Here is a 26,550-nt window from a genome sequence, read left to right on the forward strand (position 1 = left end):
AGCGTGAATAAATACCCTCGTGGCCACTCCAGGAGCCATCCCCATGTTGGCAGGGATCCTGCCTTCAGAACACCGAAATTCTGGCTCCTAAGAAAGAGCATATTTAAGAAACAACGGAGTGAAAAAAAAAAGAAAGAAAGAAAGAAAAAAAAAGCCTTCTGAAAAACCAAGTTTTTACATTCTTGTCAATGCAAGGAGCTTTTTCCCACGGAGCAGCTTTGCTGTCGGGACAGCCCTGCTTTCCTGTGGGAGATTCCTTCCTCTGAAAGCGCCCGTGGCACTGCTGCAGGTGCTTCCAGCGGCCGTGGAGGCACGAGGGACGCGATTTCCAAGCCAACGGAATGGGAGATTCAAGCAAAAGCAATGCCAGTGCTGCCAACTCTGTCTGCTGCCACAAAGCCCTCACTGGGGTTCATAGAATCATAGAATTGAGTTGGAAGGTTCCTCAAAGGCCATCCAGTCCAACTCCCCTGCCATGAACAGGGACACTCACAATTCGATCAGGGTGCTCAGAGCCCCGTCCAGTCCAACCCTGGACGTCTCCATGGACGGGGCATCCACCACCTCACTGGGCAACCTGTTCCAGTAGCCCCACCACCCCTATCATAAAAAACCTTTTCCTCATATCAACCCAAATCTCCCCTCATGTTCTCGTAGAACTACTGAATTACAGAATCTCCAAGGTTGGAAAAGACCTCCAAGATCATCCAGTCCAACCGTCCACCTACCACCAATATTTCCCCACTAAACCATGTTCCTCAGTACCACATCTAAACATTTCTTGAACACATGAGTTTCTTGAGCCATGGGTCTGCCCCTTGGCTCCAAATCTGGGAGGTCAGGTGCCAACCCCAGGCTGGGATGTGGGGCCAGCCCCTTGAATAATCCAAGACGCCCTTTTTCAAACTCCAATGGACCCAAGCCAATGGGCGCACTGTGCCCAAAATCCCCCGAACCAATGGGTTTTGCACAAGGCAGAACTGTGATGAAGACACAACGGCCCATCCAGAGATGTACCCAAGGGCACCCAGCTCCACCTCTGCACCCAGCCGCGCTTTTGGGGCTAATTAATGCTAACGAGGGTGCAACATGCACACTCACCCCAACCCTCGCCCATGCCCTTGGGGTCAGCAGCACGGTGCTGGGGCTCTGCCCGCGGCACAGCCCCGGAGGAGGTGGCAGCGCCCAGCACAGTGTTTTTTATTCCATTGTGGGTGGGATTTTCCAGCGCTTGCTGTTGGGCCCCGTTCCGCTCCAGCTGCAGCTTTATTCTCCATTTCAAAGGCAGCCGAAGAAGGCGGACGGTTGCAACGCCACTGCCATTTCGAGCGCTCCCAGGGGACGGCTGCCCCGGCACCGCATCGCACCCATGGGGATGGTGCTGGGTGCCCCAGGGCATCCACACTGATGGATGTGTACATGGCTCCACACACCCTCAAAGCCCATGCTGGGCTCTCCCCTCGCTTCCTCGTTAGAAATAATAATAGTAAAGATGCTTTCATCTGTAGGACTGAGTCAACGGAGGGAGGAAGCTGAGCTAAGGTGGCAAGAACCCACCGGGAACCCCGAAACAAACAAAACCTTTTTCTCTCTCCTCTCAGAGCTTCAGCGTTTCCTTTCGAATTGGTTTGATTCTTTGTTTTTCTATAGGCAGCCTGTCTGTATAGGGACACGTGTGTAGCTGTTGGCAGAGGCACGGAGTTTCCACTCGGCCTTAATGCCAAATTAAAGCGTTATAACTTCAGTAGCTCTTTTTACTGGGGTATTAATAACCACCTCAGACACCGCGGGGCACTTTATTAATCATTTGTTTGTGGGATGGGTGGGCGGTGTGGGCACGTTGGCCAAAGATGCATCATCTGAACTGGGAATCCTAGCTCAGGTGCTCAGGGATGGGATGGGCACACGGCTGCTGCTGAATGGAGCTGGGGATGGGAGATGCAACTGCGGGCTGCGGTGTGCTATGGGGCGATGATGCTGGAGGAGCATGGAAAGGGAGGGAAAAGCATGGGCATGGGCTGCAGGGAGGGGATGAACAGCTCTCCCCATCCACCTGCACTTGTGTGGCTCCTTTGGGGATTGCTCCTGTTGCTCCTTCTGCTTATCAGGCTGAGCAAGGCTCGCCTTCAGAAGCGTGTTTGCTTTGTGTTTGGGGAGCAACAATCACAGTGGGAAACAGCCTCTCCAAATCACAGCCGTGAGACAGAGCAAACTTTATTTGCCATCCCAGGCTTCTCCTGAAGCCTCTCAGGGGACTTATAATGCTGGAAGTGAAGGGTAAGGTTATTCATGCATACTTTTTTCCTAAATGGATTACTCCGGTGCGACCGTCTGCAAAGGAAAAAATCTATATAAAAATAAAAGAAAAAAATAAAACTCCTGAGCCGCTTGGAGACAGCCATAGATCTCTGCACTGGAAGACTCGAGGTGTCTGAATATTTATACTCCCGTTGGCAGTTACAAAAAAAGTCTTCTTCCCTCCTTCCCACCCCCCTCCCCTTTTTAATCTAAGTACGGGCATGTCAGACGCCCTCAGTCAAAGATCTCCTTTGAACTGCTGTATGTTGAAATGTTTACAGTTTTACATTTCATATTTCAGAGGGGCGGAGGGGACAGGCACAACAGTCGCACACTGTGAATGCAGCAGAGGGAGGAAAGCGGAGGCCAAGGGGGAGGAGGTCTGGCGGAGATGGGAGGGGAATCCAACAGCATCTCCATGCTGCAGTTGGGAAATTTTGTACTCCTTACAAAATAATACGTCCCCGGTGGTGTGGGCTCTGCAGGTGCATCCCCACCAAAGAGAACTGAGCCCCTTGTGCAGGAGGTGCCATGGTTGCGAGAAAGGCTGCAGCCTCTGTGGGATGTCTTCATTTATAGGATGCTGCCAGAGAGGCAACGGGATAAGGATGTGCTCTTGTGCCTGAGGGCAAAGGGCTGGGGTGCATAGCCCTCCAGAAAAGTTAGGGAGCTGTGGGCACGGGTGAAGGAAGAGAGCAGCATCCAAGCGCTGGGGCTGCCAGGAGCTTCCCCTGCCTTGCATGGGTTTGTATCACCACTTGAAAGCAATCCCAGTCCTAACCAGACCCAGCAAACCCAGCACACACCAGTCCTCACGCAGGCACCATGCAGGGCTGAGCTGAGCCCCTTCCCTCAGAGCTTCACAGGGTAATGCGGTGCCGTGAAGGAGCCCTGCTCCCAGCGCACCATTCTGCAGCAAAACCAACCCACCCTGTGTGGGACAGCTGATATAGGCATGTATGAGTGATATGACACAGCTGGGCGCAGCCTGTGGCACTGCCTGGGGAAAGCACCGGGCGAGCTTTCGGCGTGGCAATGCGGTGATGTGCTCCATCCTTGGGCACCATCAGCCCAGCAATGCACAGGGTGCCCGCTGCTTTCAGACCCGTCCTCTCTCAGCACACCCTAGGCACATGGCTTGCTGCCCGAGCTCAACATTGGAGCATGGACAAAGCCAAGTGGTGCTGGCAGACATCCCCAAACACCCCAAACCCACGTGCCCCTCAGCCTTGTCCCACTGCCTGCTGAACCCCAGTGGGGACCAGGGGTTCCTCCAGCCCCACTCAGCTCAGCTCAGCCCGGAGCTGGGACCGGTACGGAGGAGCCTGAGCTGCCCCGGGTGCGAAGCGGGCGGTGAGGATTTAGCTCACCTCTCTCCACCCCCTCTCCACCCCGCTCCTTCCCTGAAGGGATCTGTCAAGTCTCTGCACGATGGAATTTTACTTTGCTATTTTAATGCAATTCTGGCTCAGGCTTAAATGGAACTGGAAACCGAAAGGCCTTAATAAATAAATATTATGATAAGAAATGAAAGCAATGCATACACGAAAGATAATTTGGGGAGGGGGGTGTGGGAAATGAAGCATTCCTTTCTAAGCCTAAATCATGAAGCTTTACGCGGAGCTGGACTCCTTCTCAGCAAACCTTTGCCCTGGAAAATCTCCCCAGTGCTTGTCCAGACCCAGAAGTCTCCCATTGTTTTAGAACACTGAAGGCAGATAAGACAATAGCCTTGAAATTCCTCCTAACTTCGTCAGTGACAGGGCTCAGCTCGGCTGTTCCTATTGCCTGCACGAGGTCTTTAATTATACGCCGCGCTCCCATATTTCATTCACACTCTATTTAATCTCACCCTATGCACAAACATGCAGCTACTACAATAGCGAGAGCCAGAGCTGGGTTTGATAAATCTTATGTGCGACGGGACAAACAAAACAAAATACAGTAAGAACAACAGATCCTAACAGGACTGTAGTGAATGAGGGGGAAAAAAAAGCCCCTCCGATCTGGTGGGATCATGCACATAGGGCTGTGTGTGCTCGTGTGCGCGCGCACCCCGGTGCGTAGAGAAAAATTCGAGCTAAATATAGAGGTGCTATAGAAAAGCCTAAGATATAGATAGCCCATGCATAAAGCTACGTGTGTGCTGGGAGAAGGAGAAAGTCTGGCTAAAGCACGGGAGCGGAGAAGCAGAACCGCCTTCAGTTGATAGCGATGGGACGTGCCTCTCATTTGCAGGGACAGGAGCACACGGAGCGTTTTTCAGGGTTTGCCGGCGCTCAGATCCCTGAAGTTCTCAGCAGCACATTGCCCTGCTGGGGGTATCACAGCGCTCAGGGTGCAGCGTGTGCAGATGGGAAGCTCACCAACGCGATGCTCCCACCTTCCAGCCCCACTGCGCCTTCCCCATTCCCGGAGCGCGCCCTCACCCACATGGCATTATCCACTGCACACAAGCGAAGCCCCGCGACAGAAGAGCTTCCGAACTCCTCCGATCAGTGCAGTGATGGGTGCTGAGTGTCTGTGCACCGATCACTGCCTCTGCACCCCCTGCCCGGAGATAAAGAGTCTGAACACACGCAAAAAAACCAAAAAACCCTAAATGCAGATCACTAAAGAGTTCGCAGAAAGACAACAATTAAAGGCAGCAGGCTGGATATCTGCAAGCAACGCTTAAAATCACCTCAACTAAGTTGTGATTGCTGCCCGCTTCTCCAGCCTGTATGTAAAGCCCACATGTAACCAGGAGGTCCGTCTGCCTGCACACACATCAAACAGATTCGGGAAGATTTCTCTTACCTTGACTGGCTTTATTTGCCAGCGTGTTTCCAGAGTGGAGCAGAAGGGCAAGCATGCACAATCCAGCAATCTGCAACGCTCCCATTGCAATCCCCGCCTGCCTGCAGGAGCGGGGGCAAGAAGGGGGATTTCTAGTGCTTTAAAGGAAACAAGAGGCTGAGCATGCAAAGGGAAGGCAAGAGAAGGAAGGGGCTCTCCTCTTGCCGTGTGTGAGACAGAAGGAGGGAAGGGAACTGAAATGATGGAAAAAGCGGCTCTGGGTTCAGTGTGGGGCTCTTGGTGTTGCTAAAGAGGAGAAAGTGAGGGAAGGAGACCCAGGGCAGTTGGAAGAAAGTGGACTCTATCGCCCTCTCCCTGGCGGCTGCTCTGATCCCTTCTCCTTCTTCTCCTTCTTCTTCTTCTTTTTGCTAAATAATCCCAGCCAATTCCAGTTCTGCAACAGAGCAGCAGCAGCAGCGGCGGCGGCGGCAGCGATGAAGGGGGGAAGCAGGCGCCTTGCACTGGTGCTGGGGACCTGAGAAAGGGGAGTGGAAAGGAGAGCCCCATCCAAGCAACGCCCTTTTTCTCCCAGCCTTTCTTTCTTTCTATTTGGCTTTAGCTACTCCTTCCCGGCTCCCCCCTCGCACCCCCAGGCTGGGCTCTGCCTGCAGGAATTTACAGTCTGCTCTGGAGGAGCAGGGCCAGTAGCCATGGAGACTGCTTCCCTGGGAGCAGGGAGGTCAGGCGCAGACCATGGGTGATCAATGCATCAATGCAAAGCCCCCCGCAACCCCCAGACCCACCCCGCGCCTTGCAGCCCCTCGGCCCGTGGGGCTCAGGGTGGTGGTGGCGAGGAGAGGGGGAGGCATCCACCGTGGGAGGGAAAGAAAAGGAGAAGAAGAAATAAAAGTAGAGGGGGGGAAAAGGGGAAAAAAAAAAGAAAAAAAACCAACCGAACACAATAAAAGGAGTTTGCAGATGCCGCGACCTGCGGCACGGGGTCTCGGCGGCTGCGGGAACGGTTGGGCCGGTGGGAGAGCTCTGTGAGAGGTGGGGAGGGAGGACTGGGAATAAGGGGGAGGGAAACACAGTGAGAAAAATGTGCTTTTCTGAGATATTCAGGTTTTTTTTGGTTGTTTGCAGGAGCCTCTCGCAGCCTGGCCCTGCACATAGCACCCCATGGCCCTGCGCCCGCGTCCCCTCCCGTGGCATCAGCTCCTAGGGGTGCAGTGAGGAGCTGAGGCAGGGACCCCACCATGCTGCCCCTGCAGCCTCACATGTCCCCTTTTGTCCCACCAGACCCCAAAGATAAAAGAAAGGGGTCTGCAGGCTATGGAGAATGCACAGCTAAGCCAAAGCACCCACTGATATCCTGCAGTGGATAGGAGAGGGTGCTCAGCAGGGCAGGAAGGTGCTGAGGAGTCCCTGTTTCTATTTGTGCTTTCCTTACAGAAACAAAAGATGCGTAACCCCTGGGTTGCCATCACGGTGTGCAGGGCCCTACTCTGGAGGAGGTTTGCACAGCCAAAGGCAGCAGCCAAGGGAACGCTCACGCAGTGCCATCGTGCACCCCTCCAGGTGCTGCCACCAGCAGGGTCTCCATGCAAAGTGTCCAGTCCTAAACCCACAGAGGAGCTGACCCCTTCCAGAGGAGTGAGGGGACCACGGTCAGGTGGAGGGCAGATGCACAGAAGTGGACAAGAAACCCAGCAGGGCAGTGCTGCACCTACGGGATCGGCCCAACAACTCGCTGTGCTGAATCCAACCAGTGACGGACCCCCAGCCCCCAGCGCTGCCTGGGAAGGGGCGAAGAAGCAGCAATGATTATTAAAGCTATAGAAAATAGCATCATATAGAGAAATATCAACACAGAGCTGTCACTGTTGGGATGCACTGGGAGGGGATTGAGAGGCACCAGCAGGAACTGGAAACTCCCCGCTCCTCTGTGCTGGGTCTCCACATCCCACCCCATCATCTTTTATCATCATAACCAAAGGAAAACTAAACGCTCCTTTTTCTTTTTTTCTTTTTTCTTTTTTTTTCTCTAACCTGTCTTCTAAATCTGGAGACCGATCTCAAGGCACGAGGGACAAGACCTTCAGCTATGTTGATTTATAACCGAGCTTCTAAATTACAGGTTTACGCATTAGTATAAACACCCATAAACCAGCCTTAAATACACAGGATCGCATGTAATCAAAACGCCAAAACACCGGGCAGCCACGTGACAGCACGGGGGGAAGGACGGGCTCAGAGCACCTCGGCGGGGCCAGCACCGGTGCAGTGCTCCCAGTTAAACCAGTGCATCGTGCTGGGAGCAGGTCTCGCTCTGAAGGAGCCGTGGGGAGCGAAGGGGCTGAGCCCTGTGCATGGTTCATCCAATGGGCTTGGGGCAGAATGGCGTTGAGAAACTCTCTAAGACATCCGAATTTCTTCCCAAACTTTGCCACCTGGTTCCCACGGCTGGAAGAGAAGAACTGCCACTGGAGGGGCCACAGGTTGGTGCAGATGGTGATCCCCAGGATCACGTGGGTAGGATGCAGGAAGGGCCATGAAAGTCAGCCCCAAGGCTTGAGGCTCAACCAGATCCTGCCACTGGGAGCCCTTCCAAGGCAACTGGGACAACTGGGCAAGGCGGAGAGCATGGATGCTGTGGGACACGCACGTGTGTGTGTCTGGGAAGGGCAGGGCTCTCCTCCCCACCGCCTCCGCTCCCCGTGGAGCACTTCTGGGCAAAACCCATTTGCTTTGGCTTCACGTAGGGCCAGAAGATTTGGGTCCATTGTGCTGCGGCACTGAAGAGCCAGCATGGAATTGTCGACCATGCTGAAACGGTTACATGGGGAGTAATGAAAATTTACTGCACCCTGCTCGGGTCGCCAGCCAAGAAATAAAAGCAAAAGATCACAACAGGCATTTTTTTAATTTGAGGCAAAATTAAAAAAAGAAAGGATCCGCACTTAGAAAATAACAACCACATCCACAGATCAAAGCAGCTGTTCTCTTCTCATTCTGGGTTTTAAGAGATTTCTGCAGCTACGGGGATGTTTACACAGGGAGAGAGATACATACATTGTGCTGTCTTGATGCTGCCTCTCCCCCCTTCATCTGGCAAAACATTCCCTGGGAGGCAATATGAGGTCATTCTTAGACCCTGCGTTGTTTTCCTCAAGCTGCAAGCCTTCGGGGCAAGAGGCAATTCAGTTCCCATTAGCAAACACACATTTGCACTTGGAACCCTCCCATGTACATCTTGATGAGGAGCACAGGGCCAGGGACAGGACTGGACCTCACCAGCTCCTGGTGGCACCCAGGGGGTCACTAAACCATGGGAAGGGGCCATGGGGCTGGGGAGCTGCCTGGCACCTCCTGCAGCCTGGCCTCCATGTTACCGTGGCTTCCACTGCTTTTATTACAAGTGGGGCTGCGTGGCTCTGGGGAGCACTAATGGGCTGTAAGTCTTTTTCCCCTCTGTCTGGTTGTCTCATGACTATTCAAAGCTTGGATCCCGCTCCAAAGCCCATGCAGGGATGGAGGCTGTGGGAAGGTGCCCATGGATGCTCCCTTTGTCTCCTCGCATCCACCCGTTGGTGCTCCATGGGCAGCACGGGTTTCCCCAAAGCAAATCCAGCTAATGAGCCCCACCCCCCAGCACTATCAGTCTGAAACCAGACTTAGCATGAATGTAATGTCGCACGCTATAAATGAGCCACATCTTCAGCATTGCCTGTGCATATTTGCACGATGATGGAGCCAGAAGGGATTTCCGAGGCTGTGCAAAAAACTGCTGCGAAGTAATAGCGGACACAAAGCTCCCATAAAGGACCTCAGGGCTCACAGAACCAGCTATTGAATCAGGCAGGGGCACGGGAGGAAGAAGAGGCCAAGGGGTTAAGCCACGATGCTTAGAGTACGGAGAGCCTGGGAGGACCAAAGGCACAGCCCTGCCATTGCCCTGCACTGAAGGATGCTGGTGGTGCCCCCAGAAAGCAGCCGCCGTGATGTTCTGATGCCCCAGTGAGGGGTGTGATCTCCGACTGGGAACAGAATGGACTGTTTTTAAAAACAGCGAGGAAAACACTGCATTCCCAGTAGGGAGCTGATGGCTCAGCTCGTCCCCATCACAAGCTCCTGGGCACAGCACTGCTTCCCCCAGCCTAAAATTTCATCAAGATGCCTCCAAGGGGACGAGAAGCACCATGTCCTGCTAATGACTGCCTGCCCCCCTGTGATGCCTTTTTTCCAGTGTCGTAGGTCTTCCCAAAATGACGTCCTTGTTTGTCATTCCCATCTTTGCAGCAGGAGAAGCTGACACACGCGGAGGTGAGGTGACTTACGCGGCGTCACTGGGAAGGTCGATGGCAGCGCCAGGAATAGCCCCGTTCCCAGCTAACCACTAACCACACTTATCCCAGAATAAGGGTCCCTTTTTCCAGCTGAATTTATAACAGCTTGCTAAGTGACATAAGCTCTTACAGAAATAGGCAGGCTTTTATTCCAGAATAATTACTGGGAAATCGCACTACAGCGTGCAGGGGGTGTAATTACACCAGTGTAGCTGCTGCTGGTGGATCGTACCCCACGCACCAGCAGCTCACTACAGCTTTTACCTTGTCCTGCTTTTCCATGAATCATAGAATCATTAAGGTTGGAAAAGACCACGACGGTCACCAACCACTGGCCCATCTCTCCGTGCCCTCTAACCACGTCCCTCAGTGCCACATCTCTGTGGTTCTGAACCCCGCCGGGGACAGGAGCCCCACCACCTCCCTGTGCCAATGCTGACCGCTCTTTCCAAGGAGAAATTTCTCCAGACATCCAACCTGAATCTCCCCTGGCGCATCACCTACAGATCATCACCGGGCAGAAAGTGACAGATCACTCCATAAAGTTTTGTTAATCGTATTTCCCATGGAAGATACCCAACAATAGATCTTCTAGCTGCTGCAGCCAACAGTTGTCTTTCGTTACCCCAGCCCGATTCAGCAACGTGCCGTGTGTCTGCTTTGAGTTCATCCCCAGCACAGCTTTGGAGCAGGTGTTTTATTTTAAACGCGTGTTTACGTCCCACCCAGGTAAAATCCAGCTCAGAGTTTAGATTCTGCTGAACTGAGGCCTGAGATGCATTTCTGCCATAAGCTGTTAGAACACATCCTATTTAACGACCCTCAAAACTGAACTGATGGTATTTATCAGGCGCTGATAGGTCCATGTATCCGCTGAGAGCTCCGTCTGCCAAGAGCAGGGCTCGCTGCTTGGAGCACACCGCAGGAGGGCAAGGGTTAACTCGGCACCAGTGACACCGCTTTCACTCCAGGACCCAGATGCGTGCGTTTAAAAGTAGCACTTCTCTCCTTAAAATAGTTTATGATTCTTAGTCGAGGATAAATCCAACGCCCCCGAGCAGAAGGAGACCTATTAATTCCTGAGTTTTTTCACGCTGTAGTAAAGCAGCGATTTTATTTGCCTGAGCTGTGTAAGATGTCAGTCATTTTCCCACTTGCATTTCCATATACAATTTAACAAGGCATTAGTTTATTTCCAGAAGCCCCAGTCAGCCCCGAGCCAACCGCGTCAATATTTTGTTGCTTACACAAATGCCACCACCACTGGAGTCAACAGCGTGTTTTTGGGGGGGCTTTTTTCCTTTTTTTTTTTTTCTTTTTAAAGCAGTGTTCCTCTGCGATGATGTATGTATAGCTCTTAAAATACTGTTGGTAACACAAGCCGTTCAGAGTGGCTTACCTGGGCGCAGAGGCATTGCTTTAAGGGGTGAAGAACACGACTCGAGCGCACTGACCTGACCAAAGGCATTTGCTAATTAATTCATTCTTCCAAGAGACTTAACTGCCTCTTGCCATCGGAAACCAAGGCGAACTCGAGCCAAATCCAAAGCCTGTCGGAAAACACGGAGAGACCCTTAGTGCCTGCAGAGGACTTCAGAGCCAGGCTGCAGCCCTCGGCTCCCACTCTCTGGTGCCAGCAGCTGGGCTCCGAGCCAAGCCAACGCTTCCCACTGCCCGCACCACTCCTCAGTGCTGATGCTGGGAGTGGGGAGTGCAGAGCCCAGGGTCTGGGACAAGACGAGGCATCCCCACCTTCCTTAGCCACCTCCTGTGATGCTGTTTTGGGGGGTTTCTCCTACTCTGGATACTGGGGCACTCCTGTACTCTGTTATCTTTGGCACACTCTCCTGAGCAATCTCTGAGGTTTCCTGGTCCAGTGTGAGCACGGCACAGCATGCCCGTCCCCCTGCCTCCCTATGGACACCACCCCAGAGCCCCAGGGCTCTTGACATCACCCTGAGCACCTTTCTGCATCCTCACCGCTGGCACTTGCAGCGCCGAAGCTGGGTGCCCTCAGCAGTGATACACCGCCTGCAGCCCTCCAGCCCCACACATATCCCAGGGCTGACCAAATCCCACATCAACCCCCCCTTGTACCCCACACGAGCACAGGGACGAGAGGAAATCAGAGACCAAACCTCCCCCAGCTGGGAAAGCCCTCCAGGATCCCCCCTGTGATCCTGCACCAGAGCAGCTCGCCGGAGAACACAGCGGCCTTAGTGTGTCAACAAGCCCTAAACACCCGAGGGCAGCTGGAAGTGAGATGCCATTATTATTATTATTATTTTTTAATTTAAAACGAACTTCTTAACCTACAGGAAAGTAAACGATCTTCTAGGATGGCCAAGAAAACCACGCTGGGATTTTCCAAATGGGTATGACTGACTGTTTATGAGCAGAGGCTTCCAAACGCAGAAATAAATGGCTCGCTCTCAGCAGGTTTTCCTTTCTATATTTACCCTCACCTGAAATGAACATTATTGCACACTGCAACATTTATTCCCTCTGATCAGGGGAGCGGGCAAAGAAACAAACCGGCCGCAACACGTCAAATAAATTGTTAATCTGCTGTTTGCATTGGGGCCGGGGGAGGAGGGAGTCCCCAGGCCTGGGTCCCTCATACAACTTCCAAGGCAGCTCCATGGGAGCACTGTGTTTTCCTCACTGCAGCACACAGCTCGGAGTTCTCCTCTCCGAGTCCCTGTTTCCCCACGGGGTGTTTCTCTGCCTGTTCTCAAGGTGGGAAGTTTCTACATTTCCATCCCAGGTCCCCACATGGTGTGAATGGTCTTGCTGATAAGCAAAATGGCCACAGAACCCTAAAAAGTCCTTCAGACAAGAGGCTGAGCCTTTGCAAACTGCATCTTAATGCAAGGCTGACCACTCAGCTGTAAAATCTCTCCTAATCCCAGCCCTTGGGAGTGGAGAGGATGGGGAGATCAGCTGCTTCTGCAGGACGTCGTCCCCATCACATGGCTCCCTCGGTCACGCTCGCACCCACCACCATGTCCAAATCTGGGCTTGACCTCCCATTTACCTTGGAGTTCCCTACGGAACCGTGCCAACCCCTGCGGCATGCCATCCCAGAGAGGGGCTCACACGGCCCTGGGGAAACCGGGAGTTAATTCCCTCCCACAGTGGGGGAAGCTGCTCACTGACTTGGGTACCCAGGTGACAACACTGCAGCTTAGCAGCGGGGATGAGAACAGCCATGCTATTTTTGCAGGGCTTGCATGCACTCAGTGCAAAACCTTGGTTTTTTGTTTCGTTTTGGTTTTTGTTTTTTTTCACCTCAAACTTTTCACTTTTTGGAAAAGCTCGCCCTCATTGGGATAGCTTAGCAAGCCTTTCCCCAGCCAACCACTCTGAGAGCATTTGCGTTAATCCAGATTAACTAACACGAAGCAATTTAGATAAACCGCATTAAGCCAAAACACCTTTGAACTTTTTTTTTTTTTGGATTGGAATCCCTGCCTGAACGCTGTGTGTGGTTCGGGCCTCCCCACACCGCGGCATTGCCGGAGCCGAGCTCTCCACCAAGCAAGAATTGAGTCAAGTCAGCAAATACAAAGATTATCCAAAGGCGCCAAGCCAGCAGCACTGCAGCAAACCGGTGCTTTGCCAAAAACACCCAAAACCATGTTCAGGAGCATAGACTCCTGAAGGTTGGAAAAGATCACCAAGTCCAACCATCTACCCATCCCCACCATGCCCACTAAGCCATGTCCCCAAATGCCACATCTCCATGTTTCTTGAACAAGCATCCAACAGGGCAAAGGAGCATGGCGAGCACCTCTTGGCACCAGGCTGACTATGTGACCACGAAGTAAAGCCCTCCAAGCCTCAGTTTACCCAGCGGTGATCTGTCCCCTGAGTACACGATGACAGGTTGGCTCGCAACGCGCTGACATCAGGCGCTGGCCACAGGAGTCTGGGCTGGATGAGCAATGGTTTGCTGAAGGTGGCCAGATCCCACGGCCCAGACACGTGCATTGAGATTGAGGTGGCAACGGCCTGCATGTGTGGGGTGTCTCGTGGAGATGGTCACGCTCTAGTTTTGGAGGAGGAAATTAATAGCTGCTCTAGTCATTGGTGAAACACGTAGCGCACCACGGGCACGTACACACCTTCCACTTCCATGCCAAAGCAGCAGAGGAAAACCGCCAATCCAACCGGCTCCCAAATTGCAACCAGCAGCTACGGCAATCCCAACACCAAGACCAGAACTGTGCAGCTCAGCACTTCCATCTTCTCACCTGGATAAGACGGACAATAATACTTAGTTGGCTTGCAGGGGAGCTACAAGCTGCCTGCCCACATATTCACACCAGCATCCAGCGCAGAACAACCCTGACCTTGTCTGATGCACCAGGAGCTCCTGCTAAAATAGCTTTCCTGCCTTGAGGGGGGAGAGGAAAACTCCTCTCTTTCCCAGCTCTCCCCCACACACCCTCCAAAAACACCTGCTCACGCTTTCTGCCCTCCACCCTGCTTGCTCTCCTCCTGGAAAGAGAACTTCTAGCAGAGGCAAAGCAGCAGCATGTAGGGAACTCCCTCATTTTCTGAGAGCAAGAGCCCTAACGCCCACGGGGCTTTGCGTCTCCTGCTCGGACAGGGCTTGCTTTCTGCAAACGGAGCCGCAGCCCTGCTCAATGAGCTCCGCTCCCAGGTGATTTGGAGCAGGATACACCAGGAAGTTTGCTTTCGGCCGCCCCAGTCGGCGCGTGGGTGTGTAAACAGTGACCGACTTCACTGCAGGTTCGCCTCCTTTAAATGGGGACTTTCACATTCGTCAGACTTGAAAAAACAACGCCAACTTTTCAACAAAAAATCCATTTCCCCTTTCCATTGGCTACGGCCGCTGCCAAAGGTATTTCTGTTTGAAGGAGCGGGCCCTTCCCTCCTGCTGCCACCTTGCTGCACCCAGCGAAGCAAAAGCGCAGGATGCTTTTGGGATGTGCAGGGATGGCACGTGGGGCCCTCCCTTAGCTCTCCGGGGGAGTTGCTTGGATCGGAGGAGAGGTGACGTGATTATAGGGATTACAAAGTTTTGAGGTTATTAAAGGGTGAATTGGAAATAACTACGCAGTGGCTTCTGCCCGACACTCAGGCGCTCACCCTGAAAACTCGAAATCCCCATTTTCCCTGTTGTGATTTCACCTAGATGGATGAGGTTAATCTAATCAAAGAGATGGACGGCGCTCATTAAAATGGCAGATTAAAAACACCAACCTAACCTATCACCAGCACTCCTGAGGTCCTCTGCCTCTCCAGCAAGGGAAAGCCACCCAGGAATTGGATTCTCTTGCAGGGAAACGCATTAAAAATGCATTCTGCTATTACAGTTCATGTCACCAGTCACCAGGGAAAGGAAATGAACACAAGGCAAACACATACAAATTTAAATATACACTGTTGCCTCTTCTGGGACCAGGACTTACAGACCTGGACCCTGCTCTGAAATGGGGAGATGAGAGCAAACTGATGTTATCAGTGAGCTGCACTACTTTATTTTCTAACATAAACAGCATCTCCCCACATTTGGCTTCCTCACACAAAGCTGAAGGTCAGAAAGAGGCAGAAGCAGGACCACACGAAGCCAAACAGGGAGAACTGTGGGGAATTCCCAGACAGGATTTGCACCAGACTGGCCCCATGATGAGCTTCACTGGTTCTTTTTCTCACAATCCTTCCTGCCTGCCAGCCCCTTCCTGGTGCTTGGAATACAGCAACCACCCCCAAAGCCTCCTTGAGCCCCCAGCATGTCTGCAGCAGCTCTTTGGGATGAGCCCACTGTGTCGATGGTCCTGCATGTGCAAGCACAGCCCTACATGCTGGGCAAGCTCTAGTTTTGAGCAAGAGTAAAGTGCTGCCTGCACACTGGGGTTTTCCCAGCTTGTGTCTTGGCAGCATCCAGCCCCAAGCCAAGGGCCAGTCACTATCTGATGTCACTGCAGCATTGCCCAAGCCGAGCACTTTCCCCTTATTGCTTTTTGATGGGATAATTTTACAGCTTCCCGGGAGCCTGAGGAAATCAGCCAGTTTAAGGAGATCACTTTAACGCAACTGTGCACTGCAGATGCACAGAGGGACTGCCATAGGCTCAGGTTCTGACTAGCTCCTCCCGGCATGCAGTTGTTTACACAAACTAAATGGGTTACAACTCATCAGCTGAGCTGCATTAATTGTACCCTTAGCCTGCTGCAAACCCACAGCAATGGTGGCAGCTCCAACCCCTTTAAAACACGCACAGACTATTCTCCACTGCAACTGCAGTGGGTGAGGAGAGCAGCAGCTTCATACAGCCCAGCTGTGAAGCTGTAACTAATTACGTGTGGTAATTAGGTTGTCTGTCCCCACATGGTGTGCCAGTGCCGTGCCTTTCATCCTCTGCATTTCTCCAGCCACAACACCCAGAACTCGTAAGCGTTTCAGAGACTTTGGAGGACAGAGCTGTTTTACAAGGGGTGGATCAAGGCCCCAGCTCCCGAACGGGCTGGTTCTTGTGCCTGTCCCCTCATGGGTCCCCCGGACCTCCCATCCCACAGGTCTGCAATGCTCTGAGACCTCCCACCTCCAGCCACTGACAGTACAGGTGTCAGCCAGCGAGAGTTATCAGATGCCTGGGAAATGGGAGGGAGCTGAAGGGAGAAGGCAAACTCTTCATGAGAGCAGAAGGAGCCTTGTCCCAGGCTGGGAATTTTGCCCCACAGCAGATTTAATCCCAGCCTTGATGGAGGATAGAGCAAAATGGGACATGGCCAGAGGGTTGCCCACTGCTTTCTGGGCCCGTCAGAAAGAAAACTGATTAAAAACAAATGAGAAAAGTTAGTTGGAAGCACACTGCAGCTGTTGCAGACCCAGCAGCACTCTCTGGAGCCTCCCCAGCACTCCACAGCCGGCTTTTTCATTTTATTCACTCTGACAGGTCTAAGGTTAATACCCTGGCAGTTGACAGCCACTAAGCCACAGCTTCGCACAGGCTTTTGGTATAAAAACAATCAGCCCTGTGCTGATGCTGTAACTCCCCCAGACTGTGGACGGCGGAGAAATTCCTGCCATTCCTCAGAGGGCAACGGGAACCGGCCACGGCCACTGCCTTTTGTTCAGCTGCAGACTGCAGAGCCTCATGGAGAGTTTGCAGCTTCCACCTATGTGCGATGGAGGGGATGGGGACTAGATTGAGAAGGTCACAGTGGTAGTGCCTTTGTTAAAGAAAGCTGCTGCACCTTGGAGGCAGCAGGCAGGGACAGAAAGCGAAGGGTGAAGCCATGCTTGGCTCCCTTTTGTAGCAGCACAACACAGTGAAAGGAACGGGTGCAGGAAGAGCAGTTGCTTTTGGTTTCCCAGCCCGAGTGCAGCCCGAGGCATTCCCCATCCTGACCTACCTCAGGTGTCAGTACCAGGACTGATGCTCTTTAATATTTTCATCAATGACATTGACAGTGGGATTGAGTGCACCTTCGATGACACTAAGCTGTGTGGTGTGCTCAACGCATCCGAGGAACAGGATGCCACCAGAGAGACCTGGATGGGCTGATCAGTGGGCCCAGGAGAACCACATGAGGATCAGCAAAGACAAGTTCAAGGTCTGCACCTGGGTTCTGGCAACTCACAATGTCAGTACAAGCTGAGGGTGTAAGAATGGAGCACAGCACTGCCGAAAAGTGCTGGGGGTACTGGTGGATGGCAGCTGGGCATGAGCCAGCACTGTGCCCTCGCAGCTCAGAACTCCAACCGTACCCTGAGTGCATCCAAAGCAGCGCAGCCAGCAGGATGAGAGAGGGGATCTGCCCCTCTGCTCTGTGCTGTGAGACCTTACCTGGAGCACTGCATCCAGATGTGGAATCCCCAGCACAGGAGGGACGCGGAGCTGTTGGAGCACATCCAGAGGAGGGCCACAAAAATGATAGGCAGGGGTGGGACACCTCCCTGCGAGGACAGGCTGAGAGAGCTGAGAAAGACAAGGACAGCCTCTTTAGCAGGCTCTGTGTGATATGACAAGGGGAAATGGTCTCAAAGTAAAAGAGGAGAGATTTAGGTTGGATATAAGGAAGGTTTTGCAATCAGGGCGGTGAGGCACTGCACAGGCTGCCCAGAGGCCGTGCTGCCCAACTCCTGGAGACCCCCACGGGCAGGGGACGGGGCTGTGAGAACTGATGGAGCTGTGGGCGTCCCTGTGCACTGCAGGGCGTGGGACCTGATGGCCTTTAGCGGTCCCCTGAACTCAAACGGTTCTATATCTCTAACATTATCAGAACATGTCTAGAATGTGCAGGCTCCCAGGTTCTGCTGACACCTTCTCATAAAGAACCGCATGCTCCCGTCCCTCCACCCACCTCGCCCGCCCTTCTCTACGTGGTATTGAGCTTCATCCCCCCCCGCCTTTCCGATGGCAGAGGCCCTCCGCACGGCCAAGCACCACCTCTCGGCGCATCCCATTCCACGCCGCGGGGAGGCAGCGGGACCTGAGGCAGCGGGGCGGCCCATCGGCGCAGCGCGGGGGGGTGCTCGGACAGCGCGGCTCGGTGAGCGAGGCCGCACTCGCTAAGCGACGACGCCGCACTGGGCCTCACGGAGAGTTCCGCACCTTCCGGTGCCGGTTGAGGGTGATAACCCGCGGACGGACGCGGGGCGGGCCCGCAATGCGGAAGCAGCGCTGCGCGGATCCCCCCCCAGCCCCCCCTCCCGCCGCGCAGTGGTTCGGCCCCGTTTGAAGCGAAGGCGGGAAGAAGGCGGCACGCGCCGCAGTGCCAACGGCCGCTCCGTGAGGGGAGGGAGCAGCACGCGCCGGGTCCCTCAGACTGCCGCCCATCCATGGCCGGCGCCGAGCAGCCCCCGCGGCCGAACGGTGCTGAGGAGGCCGCGGGGCCCTGGAAGAGCTGCGAGGAACGGCCGCTGGGGCCCGGGCCGGGTACGGCGGAACGCAGCGCTGCGGCTTTGCGGGCGGAGAGNTGGATGTGGTGCTCAGGGACATGATTTAGCAGTGGATTGTTAGGGCAGTATGGTTAGGTTGCGGTTAGACTTGATGATCTTAAAGATCTTTTCCAACCTGAGCAATTCTATGATTTTATCACCTTAAAGACCGCCTAGTTCCAGCCCCCATGCTGCGGGCATTAGGGTCCCAGAGACCCACGACAAACCGCAGAATAACATCAAGCAACACACCCGCGAGATGGCGGCGGGCGGCTGACATCTAGTGACCGCTCGGGGCGGTGCCGGGACCCCCACCCCGGCCTGGCACCGCCCGGGCGGTGCCAGGCCGGGGTGGGGGTCCCGGCACCGCCCCGAGCGGTCACTAGATGTCAGCCGCCCGCCGCCATCTCGCGGGTGTGTTGCTTGATGTTGTTATTCTGCGGTTTGCCGTGGGTCTCTGGGACCCTAATGCCCGCAGCATGGGGGCTGGAACTAGGCGGTCTTTAAGGTGATAGAATCATAGAATTGCTCAGGTTGGAAAAGATCTTTAAGATCATCAAGTCTAACCGCAACCTAACCATACTGCCCTAACAATCCACTGCTAAATCATGTCCCTGAGCACCACATCCAGACGGTTTTTAAACACATTCAGGGATGGTGACTCAACCACCTCCCTGGGGAGCCTGTTCCAGTGCTTAACAACCCTTTCTGTACAGAAGTTTTCCCTGATATCCAACCTAAACTTTCCCCTGGCACAACTTGAGGCCATTTCCCCTTGTCCTGTCAGTGAGAAGAGACCAACGCCGCTCTGGTTGCAATCACCTTTCAGGTATTTGAAGAGAGCAATGAGGTCTCCCCTCAGCCTCCTCTTCCCCAGACTAAACAGCCCCACTTCCTTCAATTGCTCCTCATAGGGCATGTTCTCCAAGCCCTTCAGCCTTGTTGCCCTGCTTTGGACCTGCTCCAGCACTTCAGTGTCCTTTTTGTACTGAGGTGCCCACAACTGAACACAGTACTTGAGGTGGGGCCTCACCAGAGTGAAGTACAGGGGCAGGATTACTTCTCTAGTCCTGCTCATCACACAATTTCTAATACAAAGGTCCATTCCAACCTGAACTGTTCTATGATTCTTTTGTGCAGATGGAGCTTCCTGGGTTCTGTTACGAGCCTGGTGCCCCTGGTCCTGTTGCTGGGCACCTCAGCAAGCAGCCTGGCTCCCTTCCTGTTGATACTCACCTTCAAAACATTTGTACAAGTTGATCAGATCCCCTCTCAGCTTTCCCTTCCCCAGGCTGAACAGCCCCAGTGCTCTCAGCCTTTCCTTATCAGGGAGATGCTCCAGGCCCCAGTCATCTTCATGGCCCTTTGCTGGGCTCTCTCCAGCAGTTCCCTGTTTGCCTTAAGCTGGGGAGCCCAGCACTGTGTGCAGTGTTCCAGATGTGCCCTCCCCAGGGCAGAGTTGGGGAGGAGAACCCTCACTCTGCTGGCAACACTCTTCCTAATGCAGCCCAGGATACCATTGGTCTTCTTGGCCACAAGGGCACACTGCTAGCTCATAATCTCTTCTTGTCGTGTTCAGCATACATAGGATTGTAGAATGGTTTGAGTTGCAAGGGATGTTAAAGATCACCTCATTCATTTTTATTCTGCTTTTCTGCAGCCAGCTCTCCACAAATTATCTCGATGAATGAGCTGCAAGAATTGAGCGATGAGATCTTCAGACTCAGCACTGTACATGAAATTGTACTGAATGGTGACTTCAAAATGCACATGGTCAACTTCCCCTCACACAGGTGTGTGTGTATATATGTATATATCAATAAATATACATACATATTCAGGCTTGGCTTTTTTTCTATCATGTCGCAGAAAACATGTGAGAACTTGGAAAGTGGGTTTGGCCTGAGTATAGAAACAAGAAGACAGTTCCTGAAACAAAACAAAGACTTGATTTATTCATTACTTCATTATTTACTAAGAAGTTCTTAAATACGATGAGTATCAGATGTGACTCACTTTAAAACGGCTCTGACTGACACAAAGCAAAATGTCCGGTGAACATCTCTCAAGTGTCTGCACGTTAGTTAAAGATCTGTTTATATCACTGATGTTCTTTCTTTCCTGGAAAGATGAGCACTGGCTAGAAAAATGCTCTGATCTCTGAGGACTTAAAGAGTTTCTGTGGCAAATGCCATGTTCTTTTTATCCCGTCGTAAAGAGGGGCTAAGCGCAGTTTATGATCAGAGTTGAGAATAAAGAGTTCCGTTGTAGAAGAATAAGAAATTTTGGTTGGGAGAGATTTCTATGAGTTGTATTGCTTCCAGTTAGGAGGAAAGACTAGAAGTCCAAAGAGCTGAACACAACTGAGAGATTGTGTTTATCTGACGTTAATAGAAACCTCCCTCTCTTCTTTCTTAGCCTGGAAAACAGAGTGAAGGAGACACTGCACAAAGCCTTCTGGGACCGCCTGAAAGAACAGATCTCTGCTAGTCCTCCAGACTACACTCAGGCAATCCAGCTGCTGCAGGAAATAAAAGAGGTCAGCTGATCCTGACATGGGGAGGACGGGTACCTTAGAATTAGTCTTCCCTTTCATCCAAATATTCCCACGTGAACAGTGCAAGAGGGAAGAGAAAATAAGCTCCATTTAGTTTATAGGGAAACAGAACTTACATAGCTGCACCTTTTAAAACCTGACAGAGAAGGAAACTCGTTCTCTGGTCCCAGGTCTTTAAAACACTCTACCAAAATGACAAAAAGCCTGTTTAACTGTTGGTTTTAGTAATAAAAAAAACCAAACAAACTGCAATCGTTTGTACAAAGACACTCCTTTAGGTGTGTGACAGATGGTACCTACTACATAAGTGAACAATGTAATCTTTAAGAACATTGTTTAGAACTAAAAGAAAATAGTCTTAGCATGGCATGAAATTGCATGTGGTTTGCTTTTTCTGTTGCCACTTTCCCACTAGATTCCAGGCATATAATTCCCTACTTTTTTGTGTGAGGTAAAGGAGATTTTGCAATATGTGAAACAGTAGCCAGACATCCTGAAATGAGTCATTAGAGACAAGCGTTCCCTTAAAGCAATGGTGTGCCCCAGAATGTGTGTGCTGAGACTCACTCAATTCAAGGCCAGCCTTGATTTCTGTTGTGTGATGCAGTTCTGTTGGAGAACTGTCATGTTCCTGGAACACAGGCCAGAGTGCTGCTTCTTTGGACAGGCCCTGTTATTACTGCTGCTGCCACAGAACAACCAGCTGCGAAGCCAAATTGAAGAGGTCCTGGACTTGGAGCTGATTAGGCAGGAGGCTGAGCATGGGGCTCTGGACATCCATGGTCTCTCCATGAGCATCCTTGGCACAATGGCGATGCTGTGTGCGCCTTTTCGAGATGAGGAAGTGCAAGGACTGCAAAGTCTCACGGACCCAGCTGAGCTTCTCAGGTGGGTGTTGCTTGCTCTGTCTTGGCCTATGCAGACCAGCAAAACCATCAACAGTAAAACATGGGGTTAAGAGGAAACTGCTCTGCATTGTATCTCTTTTTTTTTTTTTTCAGTGTATAGCTATATTTGTATTACCCAGATACTCCTAGACAGTAGAATAGTCTTCAGTGAAGTAAATCTAATTTTTTCTAGTAATTTTTAGGGACCAGGCACCCCAATTAGACTGAGCAGCCTTTTGTCAGAAAATGGAATGAAGTCAGAGGATCTGAATTCCTCTTTCGCAGTATTCTAAAATGACCTCCAACTATAGCTTTTAATACTGTATTAACCTTTCAACTCATTGTACCTCATCGCAGGGAGATCTTCCGGGTGTTGGACCTGATGAAAATGGATATGCTGAATTTTACCATCCAGAGCCTCCGCCCACACTTGCAGGAATGCTACGTCCAGTATGAACGGGAGAAATTCCAGAAAATCTTAGATAAGCTTCCTAGTAAGTCAGAGGGGGAGAGAAGAACTATTACTTCTACAGGAGCTATTAAAGCACCAAAAAAGAACTTGAGTATTCTAAAGCTGATGCTTTCATCACATGCTCAATAACATGAGAGAAATACCTCTAAAAGTAGCACTCTGGGGTCCCTTTCTCAGCCTCTTCACTACTGTACCTTGCAGAAAAGAAGTTACTTAGCGTGCTTCAGTTTCTGCATGCATTAGACCTAATAGCTACCTCATGAGGAACTGTAAGATCTCTAAATTTTGAAGTGTTTTGAGGTCCACAGAGGAATCATCAAAACATTAGCATGTGTATCTGAAGAGGAAAGCCAGTATTTGTTGTAGACCCCTCTTCTTTGTTAGGCTGTAGAATATTTCTCTCTGGCTGCCTCTCTCCCTTATAAGACTTATTTAAAGGTGCTTTTTGAAGACTGAAATCCTCTATGCAATATAAAGCTCTCCAGGTACCAGTCTCAGTAGCCTAACCTTGTGCCTTGCCAATAGGACATAAATACTGCATGGCAGAGATGGTGTAAGCCACTTCCCACCATTCCAGATGCACATCCCCACCAGCCTGGAACATCTTGTAGCCAGTTTTACTGACTTAGCCTGACTGTTCTCACAAACATCCTTTTTCTTGTTTGTTTGTTTGTTTTTTTAAACATGTTGCAGATAGCCTGGATAACACAACAGAGTGGCTGCGCAGAGCAGCAGCAGCAGAAGTGTCTGCATCCTCTTTGTGGTTGCAGTCCCACCCTGCAGCCAGCAGCTCATCTGATGCACGCTTCCAGGAGGCAGCCAGCAGTAGCACAACTGTGCCAAGTGTCATGTCTGTGCTAAATCGAGGCTACATGGATCTGCTCTGCTGGGAGCCTGGACAAAGCGAATACCCTGAGGTAGGACAAGCACTGGGACATTTCTATGGAATAGATGCAAAGACATACAAAACAAACAAGTGTACATGTTCTGCATCTTCTATAGAGAGATCTGTCCAGAGTCTCAGTCCCTTGTATACCATTGGACAGGGTTTATTCCCCAGGTGAAACAAGTTGGATTTCTCACAAAACTAAACCTCCCTGCTGCCAACCAGCCTCCCTCCACTCAGCTTCATTCCATGGCTTGAGCATTGCTCAGCTATCACAGATGTTGTCTATGTGCTCACAGGCTGATGTGGTTTCTGTTCACAGACATTGTTTCTGGATCAGGCCCGACTACAGGAAGTACAAGCACAAGTGAATCAGCTTAGCATCATAGCTGCAGTCCTGCTCGTGACTAGTGGCGTGTGTGGAAGCACCTTATTTGACTCACCTGGGTTTATAGCTAGGCTGAAACGGGTAACAAAGGCCCTCTTGGAAGGGCTGTCTTCTATCAGGTGGGTTACTTTATATTTTCTTTTCCAGAAAGAGAAGAGTGAGGATGCAGGCATAGGTTGATTGTGGGATGAGCAGCAGGTGTCTCCTCTTGCAGTAGAAGAGGACCTGAAATCCAAATAGCAGCCAGGCCCACTGCAAGGAGTGGGGGAAGCCAGTCAGTCTGCATATTTAGCTGGGAGCTAACACTCTAGAGCCATTGTCCCTTCTTGGTTAATGGGGAAAATCAGTAATGCAGGGCTTTTACCTACTTGCCAAGGAAAAGGGGAAGAAAGGAAACTTAGTTCACTTGTTGTAGACACTAGAGCTGTAGCTCAACCCTGGTTGTTATATGCTGCTTGTCCGTGCTGGGTTCAAAAGGGCACGTAGAGAGAATTCCCTGCTTGCAAGACCCTTTTCCCAACAAATGGGCATAGTGGCTAGAGTGCATATACTTTTGCATGATTTAGGTATGAAGAAGCTTTGCAAGACATCAGTGATCAAGTGCTCCAGGAAGTCAGCAGAACGCTCTCACAGCTGGGTTACCCTGCTTTTGCCAGTGACAAATGTACTTCCCTGAAAGGTCAGATAAAAAGCATCGCAGACGAGGGCAATGCAGTCCAGCATGTCATCAGTGAGTTTCTGAGCTTATGTCTAACTCAGCACTGAAGAGGTCTTCTACTCTTAGGCTATGACCTAGATTGTGCAGGACAAGTATAAGATAGGTGACAGCAAAGCAAACTCCCTACACTGTGCAGAACTACTGCAGATGCAAGGAAGCTAGGTCTAGAAACTGCCCCGATTTTCCTATTCCACTCTGACAGGCTCCCAAACAGTAATTGCTTTGAAAATCTCTTAAATCCTACCATCCTTGCTAAAAGCTAAACAGGCCCAAGTGCAAGGTCTGTTACTAGGTGATGTGGCAATCTTCAAGCTAGGATGTAGAGTGAGAGCTTAATCACTGATTCAAGTAAAGCACCATGCTAAGATCTTTAAGTAGTAGTTATCCCTAGGGAGTGCACTGCCTGGTATTTAGCTAACTAGCTTCCCCTATAATGCTGCTCCATCAAAATATTTATTCAAATGATTTTGATAAGAGCTGATTATTTTGACCTTTTATTTGTACTCGGAAAGCTATAGCTCCATGTCAGATTGCAGTGCCACGGGCAGCTAGTACGCTACAGGAAAGATTATTTTCACATGGAAGACTATCTCAGCTACGAAAATAAGGTGAAGCTCTTCCTGCCCAGTGTGTCATGTATCCTCCTCAGCCTGCCCACTGGAGTCTACCACATTACTTGGGTTTATTCCTTGCATGTCAGACAGAGCAGGCTGTTTTGTTTTGAAGGAATTCAGAAAGCTGAATTAACAGCCTAAGCCAACCTCGCTGTACCACAGGCTGGGCAGTGTGTGATGGCAATGACTCATGGATGGAGCAGCATTAGGAGCTACAGAGCCAGACAGTCTTCCCCTTGCTGTGTCTAAAAAACGTCTTGTCTGCACTCTTTGTCACTATCGGCATTTCCCAAATACATACTTGAAACACAAGAACATCTAGGGTAGTTGGGTAGTTAATCTCAGCTCTCTGCTCCTTCTTGAATACTTTCAATTTTAAAATGCTGCTGTGGCAGGCCAGATAAATCCCGGGCTCTGAAGTTCTATATTCCATTATGCTTCTAAGATGCCTGACACTTCCAATTCTGTTCAAAAACTCACAGAGTGGGCAAAAAAATCTATACTGTTGAATTGCTCCACTTCAGCACAGCCAAATTCATCAAACCTAATGTCTGCCAGCCTAGCATCCCAGCTACAGCCACTGTTAAAAGCAGCTGCCCAAGACAGAGTGAGAACAAGGCACGCATATACATAATACTCAGATGCACGATGCTTGGAGAGTAGTTTCACCTCTGTTCCTATGCTGGATGCTGTCTCATCTTGGTATTTGGAAGAACACCACATTAATTCACTATGTCCCCAAGTCCATCTAGAGCACTACTGCTCCACAACACCCTGCAACAACGCAGCTGTCCTCAGATCTGCTCCTGCCTGCACAAGGAACCCTCTGTCTCAAAGGCTACCATTCTGTGTAAAGGTTGATTTTTGTTTTCCTACTCTTGCTCCCTACAGAACAGCGGATTCATCTGTTCCTCAGCCTTTTTATTTCTCCCGATGGACAAAATTCTCAAAAAGATTTCCCAAAGGGTCTCGATGCCATTCAGGAAGAGCTGCAGGAAGTCGGGCGCAGGTTTAGAAGTGTGACCTACCACAACAGGCAGGTGTTTGGCCCTTTCTATTCAGCAATTCTCAAGAAAGTGCTTTTCCCAGAGGCAGAACCAGATTCAGGAAGAGATTCTTTCTGATCATCTTTACTATGTACCACACAGGATGACAAGGATGGAACACGTTCTCCAACAATTTCTCAAATCATGCTTCAGCTTGTAAAAAAAATCACACCAACCCATCTAGGCAGCACAGCTACTGGGAAGCGACTCTGAGAATGTCAATATCTGAATAAACCTCTCAATTGCAAAAGGCGATGGCTTTCTTCTCCCCCCCAAAAAACTGCCACTATTTAGCAGGGAAGGAAATTGGAGGTGGAGGTTATAAAACTGCAATGAAGTTTAAGGTTTTTTCTTTTTTTCCCAATTCAAGGTGTTAATTCTGCGGTGGGTCTGTAGCCTACTTTGCTGAAATGTTAGTCACAGCCCAGGGACGCAGTTTGGATTTGATAAAGCCACATGGTATTTAAGATCATTAAAACTGCTCAATATATTTCAGTGTTAGCTTGAAAACCTGACTTACTGAATTATTAGAAATGGAACATATGGTATAAATTTAGTACCCCCTAATGTATTTAGTATTTTACATCAGCCAGATTTTATTTGACACAAAACCCTGAACTTTAACCTGTATTTAAATGCCTGGA

At 51.0% G+C, this 26,550-nt stretch overlaps 2 protein-coding genes across 11 annotated transcripts in view; one reads left to right on the forward strand and one right to left on the reverse strand.

The window, feature by feature from the left end:
- The window catches only part of SCUBE3 (signal peptide, CUB domain and EGF like domain containing 3), a 42,869-nt gene extending 24,880 nt beyond the window's left edge, over nt 1–17,989 (reverse strand). For 2 of the 8 annotated variants that reach the window (XM_021377091.1, XM_021377087.1), the window contains exons 1-2: nt 17,762–17,982; nt 17,245–17,376 (exon numbers count right to left, since the gene is read on the reverse strand). In XM_021377091.1, the coding sequence (XP_021232766.1) occupies nt 17,245–17,376; nt 17,762–17,912 (283 nt within the window). In that variant the 5' untranslated portion in view covers nt 17,913–17,982. Of the gene's footprint in view, nt 1–5,097; nt 5,658–17,244; nt 17,377–17,761 lie in introns of those variants that run through there. The other 6 variants (XM_021377090.1, XM_021377089.1, XM_021377094.1 and 3 more) reach the window with 4 other exon arrangements.
- Nucleotides 18,163–26,156, forward strand: TCP11 (t-complex 11). 3 transcript variants are annotated; one of them, XM_021377100.1, is made up of 9 exons: nt 18,163–18,336; nt 19,999–20,131; nt 20,757–20,877; nt 21,563–21,783; nt 22,140–22,276; nt 22,948–23,171; nt 23,463–23,647; nt 24,095–24,258; nt 25,752–26,156. In XM_021377100.1, exons 1-9 carry the CDS (start codon nt 18,240–18,242, stop codon nt 25,982–25,984), a joined length of 1,515 nt encoding a protein of 504 aa, XP_021232775.1. In that variant the 5' UTR covers nt 18,163–18,239; the 3' UTR covers nt 25,985–26,156. The 3 variants fall into 3 exon arrangements, with proteins under 3 accessions (XP_021232775.1, XP_021232778.1, XP_021232776.1); XM_021377101.1 differs by lacking the exon at nt 18,163–18,336 and adding an exon at nt 18,698–18,752; XM_021377103.1 differs by lacking the exon at nt 24,095–24,258.

Source organism: Numida meleagris, chromosome 25, assembly GCF_002078875.1.
Source record: "Numida meleagris isolate 19003 breed g44 Domestic line chromosome 25, NumMel1.0, whole genome shotgun sequence".
Lineage (NCBI taxonomy): Eukaryota > Metazoa > Chordata > Aves > Galliformes > Numididae > Numida > Numida meleagris.